General features: G+C 48.7%; 1 protein-coding gene across 1 annotated transcript in view; it reads left to right on the forward strand.

The window, feature by feature from the left end:
* LOC130099783 (fibrillin-2) overlaps window positions 1-19,833 on the forward strand; it is a 178,827-nt gene that overhangs the window by 150,458 nt on the left and 8,536 nt on the right. The window contains exons 55-59 of the mRNA XM_056265589.1: window positions 7,083-7,289; window positions 8,081-8,206; window positions 8,327-8,449; window positions 12,977-13,093; window positions 14,576-14,704. Coding sequence (XP_056121564.1) covers window positions 7,083-7,289; window positions 8,081-8,206; window positions 8,327-8,449; window positions 12,977-13,093; window positions 14,576-14,704 — 702 coding nt within the window. The remainder of the gene's footprint in view (window positions 1-7,082; window positions 7,290-8,080; window positions 8,207-8,326; window positions 8,450-12,976; window positions 13,094-14,575; window positions 14,705-19,833) is intronic.

The following is a 19,833-nucleotide window of genomic DNA, read 5'->3' on the forward strand; positions in this document are numbered from 1 at the left end:
GAGTTGACTGGTGTTGTGATGTGTGTTGACTGGTGTTGTGATGCGTGTTGACTAGTGTTGTGATGCGTGTTGACTGGTGTTGTGATGCGTGTTGACTGGTGTTGTGATGTGAGTTGACTGGTGTTGTGATGTGAGTTGACTGGTGTTGTGATGCGTGTTGACTGGTGTGATGTGTGTTGACTGGTGTTTTGATGCGTGTTGACTGGTGTTGTGATGCGTGTTGACTGGTGTTGTGATGCGTGTTGACTGGTGTTGTGATGCGTGTTGACTGGTGTTGTGATGTGAGTTGACTGGTGTTGTGATGTGCGTTGACTGGTGTTGTGATGCGTGTTGACTGGTGTTGTGATGTGAGTTGACTGGTGTTGTGATGTGAGTTGACTGGTGTTGTGATGCGTGTTGACTGGTGTTGTGATGTGTGTTGACTGGTGTTGTGATGTGAGTTGACTGGTGTTGTGATGCGTGTAGACTGGTGTTGTGATGTGAGTTGACTGGTGTTGTGATGCGTGTTGACTGGTGTTGTGATGCGTGTTGACTGGTGTTGTGATGTGAGTTGACTGGTGTTGTGATGTGAGTTGACTGGTGTTGTGATGTGTGTTGACTGGTTTGATGCGTGTTGACTGGTGTTGTGATGCGTGTTGACTGGTGTTGTGATGCGTGTTGACTGGTGTTGTGATGTGAGTTGACTGGTGTTGTGATGTGAGTTGACTGGTGTTGTGATGCGTGTTGACTGGTGTGATGTGTGTTGACTGGTGTTTTGATGCGTGTTGACTGGTGTTGTGATGCGTGTTGACTGGTGTTGTGATGCGTGTTGACTGGTGTTGTGATGTGAGTTGACTGGTGTTGTGATGTGCGTTGACTGGTGTTGTGATGCGTGTTGACTGGTGTTGTGATGTGAGTTGACTGGTGTTGTGATGCGTGTTGACTGGTGTTGTGATGTGTGTTGACTGGTGTTGTGATGTGAGTTGACTGGTGTTGTGATGTGAGTTGACTGGTGTTGTGATGCGTGTTGACTGGTGTGATGTGTGTTGACTGGTGTTTTGATGCGTGTTGACTGGTGTTGTGATGCGTGTTGACTGGTGTTGTGATGCGTGTTGACTGGTGTTGTGATGTGAGTTGACTGGTGTTGTGATGTGCGTTGACTGGTGTTGTGATGCGTGTTGACTGGTGTTGTGATGTGAGTTGACTGGTGTTGTGATGCGTGTTGACTGGTGTTGTGATGTGTGTTGACTGGTGTTGTGATGCGTGTTGACTGGTGTTGTGATGCGTGTTGACTGGTGTTGTGATGTGAGTTGACTGGTGTTGTGATGTGTGTTGACTGGTGTTGTGATGTGTGTTGACTGTTGTGATGTGTGTTGACTGGTGTTTTGATGTGAGTTGACTGGTGTTGTGATGTGAGTTGACTGGTGTTGTGATGTGAGTTGACTGGTGTTGTGATGCGTGTTGACTGGTGTGATGTGTGTTGACTGTTGTGACGTATGTGTGTTGACTGGTGTTGTGATGTGAGTTGACTGGTGTTGTGATGTGAGTTGACTGGTGTTGTGATGTGAGTTGACTGGTGTTGTGATGTGTGTTGACTGGTGTGATGTGTGTTGACTGGTGTTGTGATGTGCGTTGACTGGTGTTGTGATGCGTGTTGACTGGTGTTGTGATGTGAGTTGACTGGTGTTGTGATGCGTGTTGACTGGTGTTGTGATGTGTGTTGACTGGTGTTGTGATGTGAGTTGACTGGTGTTGTGATGTGTGTTGACTGGTGTTGTGATGTGTGTTGACTGTTGTGATGTGTGTTGACTGGTGTTTTGATGTGAGTTGACTGGTGTTGTGATGTGAGTTGACTGGTGTTGTGATGTGAGTTGACTGGTGTTGTGATGTGTGTTGACTGGTGTGATGTGTGTTGACTGTTGTGATGTGTGTTGACTGGTGTTGTGATGTGAGTTGACTGGTGTTGTGATGTGAGTTGACTGGTGTTGTGATGTGTGTTGACTGGTGTTGTGATGCGTGTTGACTGGTGTTGTGATGCGTGTTGACTGGTGTTGTGATGCGTGTTGACTGGTGTTGTGATGTGAGTTGACTGGTGTTGTGATGTGAGTTGACTGGTGTTGTGATGCGTGTTGACTGGTGTGATGTGTGTTGACTAGTGTTTTGATGCGTGTTGACTGGTGTTGTGATGCGTGTTGACTGGTGTTGTGATGCGTGTTGACTGGTGTTGTGATGCGTGTTGACTGGTGTTGTGATGTGAGTTGACTGGTGTTGTGATGTGCGTTGACTGGTGTTGTGATGCGTGTTGACTGGTGTTGTGATGTAAGTTGACTGGTGTTGTGATGTGAGTTGACTGGTGTTGTGATGCGTGTTGACTGGTGTTGTGATGTGTGTTGACTGGTGTTGTGATGTGAGTTGACTGGTGTTGTGATGCGTGTTGACTGGTGTTGTGATGTGAGTTGACTGGTGTTGTGATGCGTGTTGACTGGTGTTGTGATGCGTGTTGACTGGTGTTGTGATGTGAGTTGACTGGTGTTGTGATGTGTGTTGACTGGTGTGATGCGTGTTGACTGGTGTTGTGATGCGTGTTGACTGGTGTTGTGATGCGTGTTGACTGGTGTTGTGATGTGAGTTGACTGGTGTTGTGATGTGAGTTGACTGGTGTTGTGATGCGTGTTGACTGGTGTGATGTGTGTTGACTGGTGTTTTGATGCGTGTTGACTGGTGTTGTGATGCGTGTTGACTGGTGTTGTGATGCGTGTTGACTGGTGTTGTGATGTGAGTTGACTGGTGTTGTGATGTGCGTTGACTGGTGTTGTGATGCGTGTTGACTGGTGTTGTGATGTGAGTTGACTGGTGTTGTGATGCGTGTTGACTGGTGTTGTGATGTGTGTTGACTGGTGTTGTGATGTGAGTTGACTGGTGTTGTGATGTGTGTTGACTGGTGTTGTGATGTGTGTTGACTGGTGTTGTGATGTGTGTTGACTGGTGTTTTGATGTGAGTTGACTGGTGTTGTGATGTGAGTTGACTGGTGTTGTGATGTGAGTTGACTGGTGTTGTGATGTGAGTTGACTGGTGTTGTGATGTGTGTTGACTGGTGTGATGTGTGTTGACTGGTGTTTTGATGCGTGTTGACTGGTGTTGTGATGCGTGTTGACTGGTGTTGTGATGCGTGTTGACTGGTGTTGTGATGTGAGTTGACTGGTGTTGTGATGTGTGTTGACTGGTGTGATGTGTGTTGACTGGTGTTGTGATGTGTGTTGACTGGTGTTGTGATGCGTGTTGACTGGTGTTGTGATGTGAGTTGACTGGTGTTGTGATGTGAGTTGACTGGTGTTGTGATGTGCGTTGACTGGTGTTGTGATGCGTGTTGACTGGTGTTGTGATGCGTGTTGACTGGTGTTGTGATGTGAGTTGACTGGTGTTGTGATGTGAGTTGACTGGTGTTGTGATGTGTGTTGACTGGTGTTGTGATGCGTGTTGACTGGTGTTGTGATGCGTGTTGACTGTTGTTGTGATGCGTGTTGACTGGTGTTGTGATGTGAGTTGACTGGTGTTGTGATGTGAGTTGACTGGTGTTGTGATGTGTGTTGACTGGTGTGATGTGTGTTGACTGTTGTGATGTGTGTTGACTGGTGTTGTGATGTGAGTTGACTGGTGTTGTGATGTGAGTTGACTGGTGTTGTGATGTGAGTTGACTGGTGTTGTGATGTGTGTTGACTGGTGTGATGTGTGTTGACTGGTGTTTTGATGCGTGTTGACTGGTGTTGTGATGCGTGTTGACTGGTGTTGTGATGCGTGTTGACTGGTGTTGTGATGTGAGTTGACTGGTGTTGTGATGTGTGTTGACTGGTGTGATGTGTGTTGACTGGTGTTGTGATGTGTGTTGACTGGTGTTGTGATGCGTGTTGACTGGTGTTGTGATGCGTGTTGACTGGTGTTGTGATGTGAGTTGACTGGTGTTGTGATGTGAGTTGACTGGTGTTGTGATGTGCGTTGACTGGTGTTGTGATGCGTGTTGACTGGTGTTGTGATGTGAGTTGACTGGTGTTGTGATGTGAGTTGACTGGTGTTGTGATGTGAGTTGACTGGTGTTGTGATGTGTGTTGACTGGTGTGATGTGTGTTGACTGGTGTTTTGATGCGTGTTGACTGGTGTTGTGATGCGTGTTGACTGGTGTTGTGATGCGTGTTGACTGGTGTTGTGATGTGAGTTGACTGGTGTTGTGATGTGCGTTGACTGGTGTTGTGATGCGTGTTGACTGGTGTTGTGATGTGAGTTGACTGGTGTTGTGATGTGAGTTGACTGGTGTTGTGATGTGAGTTGACTGGTGTTGTGATGTGTGTTGACTGGTTTTGTGATGTGAGTTGACTGGTGTTGTGATGCGTGTTGACTGGTGTTGTGATGTGAGTTGACTGGTGTTGTGATGCGTGTTGACTGGTGTTGTGATGTGAGTTGACTGGTGTTGTGATGCGTGTTGTTGACTGGTGTTGTGATGTGAGTTGACTGGTGTTGTGATGTGTGTTGACTGGTGTTGTGATGCGTGTTGACTGGTGTTGTGATGCGTGTTGACTGGTGTTGTGATGCGTGTTGACTGGTGTTGTGATGCGTGTTGACTGGTGTTGTGATGTGTGTTGACTGGTGTTGTGATGCGTGTTGTTGACTGGTGTTGTGATGTGAGTTGACTGGTGTTGTGATGTGTGTTGACTGGTGTTGTGATGCGTGTTGACTGGTGTTGTGATGTGAGTTGACTGGTGTTGTGATGCGTGTTGTTGACTGGTGTTGTGATGTGAGTTGACTGGTGTTGTGATGTGAGTTGACTGGTGTTGTGATGCGTGTTGACTGGTGTTGTGATGTGAGTTGACTGGTGTTGTGATGCGTGTTGTTGACTGGTGTTGTGATGTGAGTTGACTGGTGTTGTGATGTGTGTTGACTGGTGTTGTGATGCGTGTTGACTGGTGTTGTGATGTGTGTTGACTGGTGTTGTGATGCGTGTTGACTGGTGTTGTGATGCGTGTTGACTGGTGTTGTGATGTGTGTTGACTGGTGTTGTGATGCGTGTTGACTGGTGTTGTGATGTGTGTTGACTGGTGTTGTGATGTGAGTTGACTGGTGTTGTGATGTGAGTTGACTGGTGTTGTGATGTGAGTTGACTGGTGTTGTGATGTGTGTTGACTGGTTTTGTGATGTGAGTTGACTGGTGTTGTGATGCGTGTTGACTGGTGTTGTGATGTGAGTTGACTGGTGTTGTGATGCGTGTTGACTGGTGTTGTGATGTGAGTTGACTGGTGTTGTGATGCGTGTTGTTGACTGGTGTTGTGATGTGAGTTGACTGGTGTTGTGATGTGTGTTGACTGGTGTTGTGATGCGTGTTGACTGGTGTTGTGATGTGTGTTGACTGGTGTTGTGATGCGTGTTGACTGGTGTTGTGATGTGAGTTGACTGGTGTTGTGATGTGTGTTGACTGGTGTGATGTGTGTTGACTGGTGTGATGTGTGTTGACTGGTGTTGTGATGTGAGTTGACTGGTGTTGTGATGTGTGTTGACTGGTGTGATGTGTGTTGACTGGTGTTGTGATTTGTGTTGACTGGTGTTGTGATGTGTGTTGTGACTGGTGTTGTGATGTGTGTTGACTGGTGTGATGTGTGTTGACTGGTGTTGTGATGTGTGTTGACTGGTGTTGTGATGTGTGTTGACTGGTGTTGTGATGCGTGTTGACTGGTGTGATGTGAGTTGACTGGTGTGATGTGAGTTGACTGGTGTGATGTGAGTTGACTGGTGTTGTGATGCGTGTTGACTGGTGTGATGTGAGTTGACTGGTGTGATGTGTGTTGTGTGTTGACTGGTGTTATGTGTGTTGACTGGTGTTGTGATGTGAGTTGACTGGTGTTTTGATGTGTGTTGACTGGTGTTGTGATGTGTGTTGACTGGTGTTGTGATGTGTGTTGACTGGTGTTGTGATGTGTGTTGACTGGTGTTGTGATGCGTGTTGACTGGTGTGATGTGAGTTGACTGGTGTGATGTGAGTTGACTGGTGTGATGTGAGTTGACTGGTGTTGTGATGCGTGTTGACTGGTGTGATGTGAGTTGACTGGTGTGATGTGTGTTGTGTGTTGACTGGTGTGATGTGTGTTGACTGGTGTTGTGATGTGAGTTGAATGGTGTTGTGATGTGTGTTGACTGGTGTTGTGATGTGTGTTGACTGGTGTTGTGATGTGAGTTGACTGGTGGTGTGATGTGAGTTGACTGGTGTGATGTGAGTTGACTGGTGTTGTGATGTGTGTTGACTGGTGTTGTAATGTGTGTTGACTGGTGTTGTGATGTGAGTTGACTGGTGTTGTGATGCGTGTTGACTGGTGTTGTAATGTGTGTTGACTGGTGGTGTGATGTGTGTTGACTGGTGTTGTGATGTGAGTTGACTGGTGTGATGTGAGTTGACTGGTGTTGTGATGTGTGTTGACTGGTGTTGTAATGTGTGTTGACTGGTGGTGTGATGTGTGTTGACTGGTGTTGCGATGTGTGTTGACTGGTCTGATGTGTGTTGACTGGTGTTGTGATGTGTGTTGACTGGTGTGATGTGTGTTGACTGGTGTTGTGATGTGTGTTGACTGGTGTGATGTGTGTTGACTGGTGTGATGTGTGTTGACTGGTGTGATGTGAGTTGACTGGTGTGATGTGAGTTGACTGGTGTTGTGATGCGTGTTGACTGGTCTGATGTGTGTTGACTGGTGTTGTGATGTGTGTTGACTGGTGTTGTGATGTGTGTTGACTGGTGTTGTGATGTGAGTTGACTGGTGTTGTGATGCGTGTTGACTGGTGTTGTGATGCGTGTTGACTGGTGTGATGTGAGTTGACTGGTGTGATGTGAGTTGACTGGTGTGATGTGTGTTGACTGGTGTTGTGATGTGAGTTGACTGGTGTGATGTGAGTTGACTGGTGTTGTGATGTGTGTTGACTGGTGTTGTAATGTGTGTTGACTGGTGGTGTGATGTGTGTTGACTGGTGTTGTGATGTGTGTTGACTGGTCTGATGTGTGTTGACTGGTGTTGTGATGTGTGTTGACTGGTGTGATGTGTGTTGACTGGTGTTGTGATGTGTCCCTCAGATCACAGGACCGGCGTGTGTTTCTCTGAGGTCCTGCACAGCATGTGTGAGATGTCCTCCAGCAGGCGTGCTCCTGTGAGCTGGTCTCAGTGCTGCTGTAGTGGAGGCCGAGGCTGGGGTGAGCAGTGTGACCTCTGCCCTCTGCCGGACACTGCCAGCCTGAAGAAGCTCTGTCCGTATGGCCACGGCTACGCCACTGACGGATCAGGTGAGGAATCACGTGACGAACTTCGCAAAAACAGCAGCGACACAAAGCTCAAATCTGAGAACTCAAGGTCTGAGAACCAGGTGTGTGTTCAGGCGCATTGTTGGCGTGTTACTATTCTGAGGCACTGAAATAGACTGAGCCGTTGACCAACTGAAACCTGCTCTAAAACAATGGCGCTATATTTTTTCTTGTTATTTAAAGAGCGGGTTATGCGCCTATAGGTGGGTCCACAACGCGCATACACTCTGCTTATTACACAGACACACACACACACACACACACACACTCTCTGCTTATTAGACACAAATAAGCAGATTACACACAAATAAGCGTAGCAGCACACAAACATGCCAAACATTAAAAATAAAAGGATTACAATGTAAAAGATTGTGTACATAAAGATATGGTGTAATCCGGCTTGTCCTGTAGATGGTTTGCTTGCCCGCTTTAACCTCGCGCACGAGCAGATCCGTTTCCTGGATTCCTAAATGCGCTTAGATCCTTACAATAGCCCTTAAAGTCTCTAAACATCTAAAACAGAAGATTCAAAGAAATACACAGCACCGTAAATGGAGGCAGGGCAGGGCAGGGCAGGGCAGGTCATTGATTTAAGCTAGGGACAACAGCAGACACAGAGAAACATACAGGGAGTTTGCAGGTAGTGCTACACATACAGTATACTCGGACGTTTCATATGTCAGAAATCCCTATTATCAGATGATGGGTATCAGAGAATGTGAGATTTCCTTTTATGACCTTACTTTTCAGTAAAGCTCTCTGTCTGTCCACAGATATAGATGAGTGTAAGCTGATTCCAGGAGTGTGTGTCAACGGTGTGTGTTTCAACACCATGGGCTCTTACAGATGCCACTGCGAACTAGGATACATGGCCTCCACTGCAGGAACCATGTGTGTCGGTACGCCACAAACACTCAGCTTTATAACTATCAGTCTTTCAAATCCGCCTGATGTATGGACAGAGGGATTGTTGTTTGCTACTCCTCAAGATCATGGTTGTGTGCTTGTGTTTCTGTCAGATGTCGATGAGTGTGGTTTGTCCCCGAAGCCCTGTAACGTCCTGTGCAGGAACAGCGAGGGCAGCTATGCGTGCTCCTGTCCCCGCGGGTACACGCTGCAGGACGACCACAGGACCTGTAGAGGTCAGGAGCGGGGGGCTCTTGCGCTCGGGCACTTTTCGCAGAAATATTCTGTGCAAGTCATTAAAAAAAATATGAAATCATTGTGTAGATCTTGTTTTATAAGTTTTCCTGTGATTTAGTTTGAGTTAATTGTTTATTACTAATTTGGTGTGTCATTTACATTTTTTCTGTAACACTTTACAATAAGGTTCATTAGTTAACATTAGTGTAATGGGGTTCGTTGTTATGGGAAGAAGGAGGCGGGAACCGGCGAACGTTTAACAATATTTAATAACATAAAATAAAACAAATACAAAACGAAAGTAAAAGACAGCAGCCCCTCACGGACGACTGCTGTCACATATAATAAAACAAAACACAACATAAGTTCAGGCCTGTTCCTCTCTCTGTCTTCACTGTCGTCGCTCCTCTTTATGCCTCCGCTCCTCCGTGAGAGATGCGAGACCGGTGCGTCTCTCAGGTGTCGGTCATTATCACTCACGCCACCGGCCTCGCGCCGCTCTCTCACAGCCCTCGGCCTGGTCCTGCTCTCTCACGGCCCTCGTCCTCGTCCTGCTCTCTCACGGCCCTCGGCCTCGTCCTGCTCTCTCACGGCCCTCGGCCTCGTCCTGCTCTCTCACGCCACCGGCCTCGTCCTGCTCTCTCACGCCCTCGGCCTCGTCCTGCTCTCTCACGGCCCTCGGCCTCGTCCTGCTCTCTCACGGCCCTCGGCCTCATCCTGCTCTCTCACACCACCGGCCTCGTCCTGCTCTCTCACACCACCGGCCTCGTCCTGCTCTCTCACGCCCTCGGCCTCATCCTGCTCTCTCACGGCCCTCGGCCTCGTCCTGCTCTCTCACGCCACCGGCCTCGTCCTGCTCTCTCACGGCCCTCGGCCTCGTCCTGCTCTCTCACGCCACCGGCCTCGTCCTGCTCTCTCACGCCCTCGGCCTCGTCCTGCTCTCTCACGGCCTGCTCTCTCACGGCCCTCGGCCTCGTCCTGCTCTCTCACGGCCCTCGGCCTCGTCCTGCTCTCTCACGGCCCTCGGCCTCGTCCTGCTCTCTCACGGCCCTCGGCCTCGTCCTGCTCTCTCACGCCACCGGCCTCATCCTGCTCTCTCACGGCCCTCGGCCTCATCCTGCTCTCTCACACCACCGGCCTCGTCCTGCTCTCTCACACCACCGGCCTCGTCCTGCTCTCTCACGCCCTCGGCCTCATCCTGCTCTCTCACGGCCCTCGGCCTCGTCCTGCTCTCTCACGCCACCGGCCTCGTCCTGCTCTCTCACGGCCCTCGGCCTCGTCCTGCTCTCTCACGCCACCGGCCTCGTCCTGCTCTCTCACGCCCTCGGCCTCGTCCTGCTCTCTCACGGCCTGCTCTCTCACGGCCCTCGGCCTCGTCCTGCTCTCTCACACCACCGGCCTCGTCCTGCTCTCTCACACCACCGGCCTCGTCCTGCTCTCTCACGCCACCGGCCTCGTCCTGCTCTCTCACGGCCCTCGGCCTCGTCCTGCTCTCTCACGCCACCGGCCTCGTCCTGCTCTCTCACGCCCTCGGCCTCGTCCTGCTCTCTCACACCCTCGGCCTCGTCCTGCTCTCTCACGGCCCTCGGCCTCATCCTGCTCTCTCACACCACCGGCCTCGTCCTGCTCTCTCACACCACCGGCCTCGTCCTGCTCTCTCACGCCCTCGGCCTCATCCTGCTCTCTCACGGCCCTCGGCCTCGTCCTGCTCTCTCACGCCACCAGCCTCGTCCTGCTCTCTCACGGCCCTCGGCCTCGTCCTGCTCTCTCACGCCACCGGCCTCGTCCTGCTCTCTCACGCCCTCGGCCTCGTCCTGCTCTCTCACGGCCTGCTCTCTCACGGCCCTCGGCCTCGTCCTGCTCTCTCACGGCCCTCGGCCTCGTCCTGCTCTCTCACGGCCCTCGGCCTCATCCTGCTCTCTCACACCACCGGCCTCGTCCTGCTCTCTCACACCACCGGCCTCGTCCTGCTCTCTCACGCCCTCGGCCTCATCCTGCTCTCTCACGGCCCTCGGCCTCGTCCTGCTCTCTCACGGCCCTCGGCCTCGTCCTGCTCTCTCACGCCACCGGCCTCGTCCTGCTCTCTCACGCCCTCGGCCTCGTCCTGCTCTCTCACGGCCTGCTCTCTCACGGCCCTCGGCCTCGTCCTGCTCTCTCACACCACCGGCCTCGTCCTGCTCTCTCACACCACCGGCCTCGTCCTGCTCTCTCACGCCACCGGCCTCGTCCTGCTCTCTCACGGCCCTCGGCCTCGTCCTGCTCTCTCACGCCACCGGCCTCGTCCTGCTCTCTCACGCCCTCGGCCTCGTCCTGCTCTCTCACACCCTCGGCCTCGTCCTGCTCTCTCACGGCCCTCGGCCTCATCCTGCTCTCTCACACCACCGGCCTCGTCCTGCTCTCTCACACCACCGGCCTCGTCCTGCTCTCTCACGCCCTCGGCCTCATCCTGCTCTCTCACGGCCCTCGGCCTCGTCCTGCTCTCTCACGCCACCAGCCTCGTCCTGCTCTCTCACGGCCCTCGGCCTCGTCCTGCTCTCTCACGCCACCGGCCTCGTCCTGCTCTCTCACGCCCTCGGCCTCGTCCTGCTCTCTCACGGCCTGCTCTCTCACGGCCCTCGGCCTCGTCCTGCTCTCTCACGGCCCTCGGCCTCGTCCTGCTCTCTCACGGCCCTCGGCCTCGTCCTGCTCTCTCACGGCCCTCGGCCTCGTCCTGCTCTCTCACGGCCCTCGGCCTCGTCCTGCTCTCTCACGCCACCGGCCTCGTCCTGCTCTCTCACGCCACCGGCCTCGTCCTGCTCTCTCACGCCCTCGGCCTCGTCCTGCTCTCTCACGGCCCTCGGCCTCGTCCTGCTCTCTCACGCCACCGGCCTCGTCCTGCTCTCTCACGGCCCTCGGCCTCGTCCTGCTCTCTCACGGCCCTCGGCCTCGTCCTGCTCTCTCACGGCCCTCGGCCTCGTCCTGCTCTCTCACGCCACCGGCCTCGTCCTGCTCTCTCACGGCCCTCGGCCTCGTCCTGCTCTCTCACGGCCCTCGGCCTCGTCCTGCTCTCTCACGGCCCTCGGCCTCGTCCTGCTCTCTCACGCCACCGGCCTCGTCCTGCTCTCTCACGGCCCTCGGCCTCGTCCTGCTCTCTCACGGCCCTCGGCCTCGTCCTGCTCTCTCACGGCCCTCGGCCTCGTCCTGCTCTCTCACGGCCCTCGGCCTCGTCCTGCTCTCTCACGCCACCGGCCTCGTCCTGCTCTCTCACGGCCCTCGGCCTCGTCCTGCTCTCTCACGCCACCGGCCTCGTCCTGCTCTCTCACGCCACCGGCCTCGTCCTGCTCTCTCACGCCCTCGGCCTCGTCCTGCTCTCTCACACCACCGGCCTCGTCCTGCTCTCTCACGCCCTCGGCCTCGTCCTGCTCTCTCACGGCCCTCGGCCTCGTCCTGCTCTCTCACACCACCGGCCTCGTCCTGCTCTCTCACGGGCCCTCGGCCTCGTCCTGCTCTCTCACACCACCGGCCTCGTCCTGCTCTCTCACACCACCGGCCTCGTCCTGCTCTCTCACGGCCCTCGGCCTCGTCCTGCTCTCTCACGGCCCTCGGCCTCGTCCTGCTCTCTCACGGCCCTCGGCCTCGTCCTGCTCTCTCACACCACCGGGCTCGTCCTGCTCTCTCACGCCCTCGGCCTCGTCCTGCTCACCACAATTAGTTATGAACTAATAATGAACTGCACGTATACAGCATTTATTCATCTTTGTTAATGTTAATTTAAACATTTACTAATACTTTATTCAAATATTATTCACATTAGTTAATGCACTGTGAACTAACATGAACAAACAATGAACAGCTTTATTTTTATTAATTAACATTAACAAAGATTAACAAATACAGTAACAAATGTATTGCTCATGGTTAGTTCATGTTAGTTAATACATTAATGTTAAATAATGAACCTTATTGTAAAGTGTTACCATTTTTTCTTTATAGATCTGAATAGACGCATTGTTTTGTCTTGCTCACAGTAGTCGGGGACACTTAATCTTCAACAGTATTATTGATCTGACTGAACACTGACACTGTTGTATGAGACCTGAACTGAGCTGGACGATGACATCACTGTTTTCTGCAGAGCTGCTTCATAGTTGAATTGAACGCATTTCATAAATGATGATCTTTACACAGTTATTGAACTGAACTGAATCAACACTGAACTGACACTATTGTCTTTACAGCAGAACTGAACTCTGTTCGCATCATTGATCTTTATGTCACTGTTATCTCTGTAAAGCTGCTTTGAAACAGTCTGTATTGTATAAAGCACTATAGAAATAAAGGTGACTTGACTTTGAAGGACAAAGGTCTGATCCAGCATGTGCGGAGTGTAATGGATGACATGTGGTGTAATTTGAGGAGTGAATTGTTAGTTGATGACAGAGCAGTTAGTCACAAAACACTTACTGACCATCATAGCAAGACTTTTAGACTGAGATGTCTAGCGGCAGAGTAAAAGCAGCAGTTTGATTTGAGTTTTTGATGTACAGATGTGGATGAGTGTCAGAGCCGACGACACACCTGCCAGTTCTCGTGTGTGAACACCATGGGTGGCTTCAGCTGCAGGTGTCCGGCGGGCTTCAGCCAGCAGCGCGCGGCCTGCCGAGGTCACACACACACACACTCAGGACTCCTCTCCTGTGACACAACGCTGCATCACTTCACAAATACACCAGTAGTGTTTGGAAAATGGTAACGCTTTAGAATAATGGTCCATCATTAATAAGTAACTATGCAGGAAGTGATGCGGGACTAATGAGTAGCACTACATTAACATTTCAGCTTCTACTATTAACTAATATAGAAACAAGCTTAACTAATCAGTAAGTAATATCAAAATTAGGAGATAGTTCCTTATTAGGTAATCAATAATTACTAGCCTCATTAATAACTATTTACTAACTGACAAATTATAAAGAACATTATCATTTGTCTGAGACGTAATCAGTCATAATTTTTACTCTAAATGTACAAACATGTTTTTCACTTTGAAATAATGGTCCAGATCACTACTAGTTCCTGCATAATGACTTGAGTAATTAGTGAAGCATTTTATGACCACAACGCATCCCTGAAGTGTCAGCAGAGATTGTGTCAACTAGACTCTCCCCTGTAAGGCCTCATCGACACGACAGCCATCGGCACTGATCCTCAACAAACCCGTCTCCATACCGGCGTGACTCCGATCTTCAACCAGATGAACTGGATAAATATTGTGAATGTTCTGATCCAATCTGACCTCTGACCTGTAATGCTGCCTGAATCATTATCACACACTGTTCGCTCGTTGACCAAAGGAGAACTTAGCGACTGAGCCTGAGTCTTAATTTCTCCATTCCTCCACTGATGGAGGTTTGGTTCCTCTCCACTGTCGCCTTTGTTGCCATTGGCTTGGCTTGCTTAGTTGGGGACATTAAATGTAATTTAATATGCAACAATAATATTGATCTATTATACAAGAACTGAACTGAGCTGGACATCACAGTTTTCTCCAGAGCGGCTATATATATAAAAATTAACTAAATAACTTTTTTTAAAACAAAAATGAACCATCACTAAACTTACGTAAGCTGGACTATGACGCTATTTTCTTCTAGACACAAACTTTGTTGCATTATTTTCCTGTTATCTCTGTAAAGCTGCTTTGAAACACTCTGTTTTGTATAAAGCGCTATATAAATAAATGTGATAAATGTAAATTCAGAGTAACAAATATGACTGATTACGTCTCAGACACACGACAATGTTCTTTATAATTTGTCAGTTAGTAAATAGTTATTAATGAGGCTAGTAATTATTGATTACCTAATAAGGAACTATCTCCTTATTTTGATATTACTTACTGATTGGTTAAGCTTGTTTCTATATTAGTTAATAGTAGAAGCTGAAATGTTAATGTAGTGCTACTCATTAGTCCCGCATCACTTCCTGCATAGTTACTTATTAATGATGGACCATTATTCTAAAGCGTTACCATACATACTTTGTTTCATTGTATGTGATTATGATCATAGTAAATGAAGTAAAACGCAGTATGTCAGTCAGGTGTGTGACCTCCTGTGGTTGTCTTTGTGTCTGTCTCCTCTCAGATGTGGATGAGTGTCTGTCTGAGCGGAGTCCGTGTGGCCTGCGGGGCGTCTGCCAGAATTCAGTGGGCAGCTTCCACTGTGAGTGTCCACAGGGCTTCAGACTGGACTCCCTCGGACTCAACTGTCACGGTACGGCCCTGGGTTTCTCAATTATTTGTTGCAATCTTGAAGTAAAAGTTTAGAATCAAGTCCCATCCTACATTTTGACCCTCACTGAATATACTATTTCACTCTGACATGTAACATTACAAAGAAAATGGGTTGCAAATGGTGTTTCATGTTGTCTTTCGCAGTAAAAAATGTGCACTGCTTCATATTACTACAACGATTTAATTTTATAGAGTTCTATACACAGGAAGTTAATATTGAGTTAACTGACATTTCAGATACAATATGGGAATTTTTCTTCAGAACCTCATTGGTTCTTGCTGAATCTCAAATATGCTGCGTAACACGAAAATGAACCTCATTGGTTCTTGCTGAAACACAAACATGCCGCGTAACACACTAGAATGAACCTCATTGGTTCTTGCTGAAGCTCAAACGTGCTGCATAACACGAGAATGAACCTCATTGGTTCTTGCTGAAACTCAAACGTGCTGCATAACACGAGAATGAACCTCATTGGTTCTTGCTGAAGCTCAAACGTGCTGCATAACACGAGAATGAACCTCATTGGGGGGTGACCCATAATCCTGCCCGCTACTCTGACCAGGTTGAGAATCTGCGATTTAAGTTTGACACTCAAATTACCAAACCAACTGGTGATACCATACCTTAAAATAGACTCTATTGCTGCCCTATATAATATTAACATTATGTTTTTACTGACACCAAACAACCGATGTCTGCGTAAAAAGTGGAGGCGCTGGTGGATTCTAACGCCGACAGAGGCTGCCTGTGTCTGCCAGCTCAAGTCACTGTCAATGTGAATGCCTAAGTACTTGCATGAATTTTGCTGATTAATGTTATTGCCATGTATGGTCACAGGGCTTCGGTCACCAATTGATTTGGGATCAAAGAGCATTTCTACGGTCTTACAGGTGTTAATCTGTAGTTTATGATTGTCGCACCAGTCCACAAACCTGTCCACAGCATCTCTGTGAATGGATGAATGAAGTTCTTGCAGAAGCTCAAATGTGTTGCATAAGATGAGAATTAATCTCATTGGTACTTGCAGAACCTCAAACTACTGCTAATAGGAGAAAAAACCTCATTGGTTTTTGCAGAGGCTCAAATGTGCTGTGTAACATGAGAATGAACCTCATTGGTTCTGGTTGATGCTCAAACATGCGAGAATGAACCTCATTGGTTCTTGCTGAAACTCAAACGTGCTGCGTAACACAAGAATGAACCTCATTGGTTCTTGCTGAATCTCAAACGTGCTGCATAACATGAGAATGATTTGATTTCCATTACACGAGAGTAGATGTTAAAACTTCATGCTGATTTGTACTCGGCTTTCGCCAAGATAAGCAAAACTAAGACCTAGCTTTACAGTTAACTATGCTTCTCCATCCATTTACGCTTCTTTCCATATGGTGGTGTGACTCCCCTTCTGTCCGGCGTTAACGGCTGCAGTGTACTTGGCGCGTCAGCACACACGACGGCTGCAACTACAGTGTGGTCTCCCTAGTGGACCAGCACGACAACCGTCTGGATTGAGCCGAGTAGGGGACATCTCTAGGGTCTTCAAGTGGGCACCTTCCGTCCTCAGTGTTTCGTCGACTAGCCCACGACACCTCAAGAGGGCTCGACAGTGACTCTGGCGTCCCAGTGTCACCCCCCTCCGTCCCCCACTCAACTCAGCCCAGCTTACTGACCTCTACATCCCTCCTGCTGCTGAGACCTAACCACAATCTCACAATCTCTCCGCAACCCGACCATACGCGCCAACCCGTTTGACTAAGGCTGTCGAGCCCCACTGGTAAAGCAGTTTCAGTGGCAACGGTTCCGTATGGCATACCACCTACCGCAAAACACAATATCTGCCCAACCACCCGTCATTCACGCAATATACACAGGAACGTAATGACTGTAAATACTATACAACCTATACAAATAAACCAACAGACTCTTTAAGTTTTCAAGAATTCTACGAAACCGTAGCGTGGCGGCCTGTACACAGCCAGCTAGAATCTTTCCGTCTCAACCACAGCCAGTTGCTGCTCCTTTCTGCTGCTTCAGATAAGTTCTTTACTGTGCGACGCAACTCTTGGCCGCTGAATCCGACGTCTCTGAGGAACCGGGTTGTAGAGTGTGCCACAAAACCTCGACAACCTACTTCCACTGGATAAACCTGGACTCTCCATCCTCGCTGTTATGCTTCGGTGGCCAGATGAGCATACCGCAGTTTCTTCCTCTCATATGCCTCATCTACCGCATCCTCCCATGGCACTGTTAACTCTATCAGTTGAACAATGCGTGCTGATCCAGACCACAAAACAATATCTGGTTGTAGGTTAGTGGTGGCAATCTCAGGTGGAAAAATAAGCCGTTGATCAAGATCAGCCAGCAGCTTCCAGTTGTCCTGGGCGAGAATTGGTGTTAACACCTTTTCTTGGTGGTTGCTCGCCTCGTCATGTTTTGCTAGAACAGGCGGCAACTTATTGGTCATACTAGCTTGCCTTCCAATGCTAAAGCCAAACATCGCAATACTTGGTCATGGCGCCAAGTAAACCGACCTTGGCTAAGAGCCACCTTACATCCTGTCAAAATGTGCCTTAATGTGGCAGGTGATGAACACAAAGGACAAGAGGGATCCTCTCCTACCCAGAGGTTTGGGTTCTGCGGTGATGGGAGAACATCATATGTTGACCTAATAAGGAAACTGATCCTACTCTCTTCCATTGACCAAAGGTCTTGCCAGCCCATTTTTTGTTGTTCCACACTCTCCCATCTCATCCACTCTCCCTGCTTGGCCTGGGAAATGGCCTTTATCACCTCATCCTCTCCTCCTGCTTTCGCACCTCGTTGACTACCAGCTTCCTCCTTTGAGCTGGGCCTGCCTTGTGCCATTTAGGAGGAGCTAAACTGAGCCCAAAACCCCCTCTTCCATGCTGTACCTGTCCCACGATATCCCCAATTTGCAGGGCAGCCTTTGCCTCTACTACAGATTTCTTTGCTGACCACTTTCTACCAGTTTTTAACACAGGGGCTGTCTCCCTTAAACATTTGTCGCGTGACTCTACTAAGGTCATTTCCAGTCTGACCTTGGCACACTTAAACTCCTCGGTTAAAGCAGAGACTGGCAGCTGCAATATTCCTTTACTATAAAGTCCCACTCTGCTGATGCAGCGTCGAAATCCCAACCATTTCCTGATGTATGAACTTATCAATGCTTCCAGCTTATCCACTGTTGTCAAAGAAACGTTGTACACGGTCAGTGGCCACAGCAACCTCGGCAGTAGACCAAACTGAAAGCACCAGAGTTTTAGTTTGCCAGGTAGAGCACTGCTGTTTATGCTCTTCAACCCTTCCACTGCTTGTCGTCTAACTTCTCCCACCTGAACTGTGTCCTTTAGATCCCCATCGTACCATCTCCCAAGACTCTTCACTGGCTTCTCAGAAACTGTTGGTATTGCCTCACCATTAATGAAGAGAGTTTTATCTATTACCTTTCCTTTAACTATCGAGATGCTTCTTGATTTAGATGGCTTAAATTGCATTTGTGCCCATTCAATATTATCTGTTAACTTCCCCAATAACCGATTAGTGCAGGCATGGTTGTCATGTCATCCATGTATGCTCTGATTGGTGGTAGTTGCATGCCAGAAGCCAAGCGCTCTCCTCCTACTACCCATCTTGATGCCCTAATGATTACTTCCATTGCCATGGTAAAAGCCAGTGGAGAAATGATGCATCCTGGCATTATTCCAACCTCTAGGCATTGCCATGCAGTGCTGAATTTTGGAGTTGAGAAACTGAATTGCAAATCTCCAAAATAGGCTTTCACTAAATTTGTTATTGACATTGGTACTCTGAAAAAATCCAATCTGAAAAAATCAAATGCTGCCCAAAGAATCTCATGTGGCACTGAACCATATGCATTAGCCAAATCCAGGAATGTCACATCGAGCTCCTTCCTCTCCTTTTTAGCTGACTGAATTCGTTGCCAGATAACATTGATGTGTTCTAAGCATCCTGAGAACCCTGGAATGCCCGCTTTTTGAACTGAAGTGTCAATGAAGCCATTCTTTAATAGGTAGGTGGACAATCTCTGGGCAATAATGCTGACAAAAATCTTACCTTTAATGTTTAATAGTGAAATAGGACGAAACTGACTGATGCTTGTAGCATCTTTTTCTTTAGGTATAAAGATTCCACCTGCTCTGTGCCATGCTCTAGGTACAACCTGTTTTTCCCATGCCACTTTTATCAATTTCCACAGAATTCGCAGAACTCCTGAAGCACTCTTGTACAGTCTGTACGGAACTCCATTAGGCCCTGGAGATGATGAAGCCCTTGCCTTTCTCACAGCCTGCTCTACCTCTTTCCACTTAGGTGCACAGGTGCCATTTGGTATTCTGGTATTCAGAACTTAATTGGTTCTTTCAGAATCTCAAACCTGCTGCATAACATGAGAATTAACCTCATTGGTTCTTGCAGAATCTCAAACGTGCTGCGTAACATGAGAAAGAACCTCATTGGGTCTTGCTGAATCTCAAATGTGCTGGGTAACACGAGATTGAACCTTATTGGTTCTTGCTGAAGCTCAAACGTGCGAGAATGAACCTCAATGGTTGTTGAAGCTCGAATGTGCTGCGTAAAACCAGAATGAACCTCATTGGTTCTTGCTGAAACTCAAAAGTGCTGCGTAATACAAGAATGAACCTCATTGGTTCTTGCTGAATCTCAAACGTGCTGCGTAACATGAGAATAAATCTCATTGGTTCTTGATGAAACTCAAAAGTGCTGCGTAACACAAGAATGAACCTCATTGGTTCTTGCTGAATCTCAAACGTGCTGCGTAACACGAGAATAAACCTCATTGATTCTTGCTGAAACACAAACGTGCTGCATAACATGAGAATGAACCTCATTGGTTCTTGATGAAACTCAAAAGTGCTGCGTAACACAAGAATGAACCTCATTGGTTCTTGCTGATTCTCAAACGTGCTGTATAAAACCAGAATCAACCTCATTAGTTCTTGCTGAAACACAAACGTGCTGTGTAACACACGAGAAATTACCTTGTTGGTTCTTGCTGAAACTCAAACGTGCTGCATAACATGAGAATGAACCGCATTGGTTCTTGC

The sequence above is a fragment of the Rhinichthys klamathensis genome, unplaced genomic scaffold, assembly GCF_029890125.1.
Source record: "Rhinichthys klamathensis goyatoka isolate OS25496 unplaced genomic scaffold, OSU_Roscu_1.1 h1tg000236l_1, whole genome shotgun sequence".
NCBI lineage: Eukaryota > Metazoa > Chordata > Actinopteri > Cypriniformes > Leuciscidae > Rhinichthys > Rhinichthys klamathensis.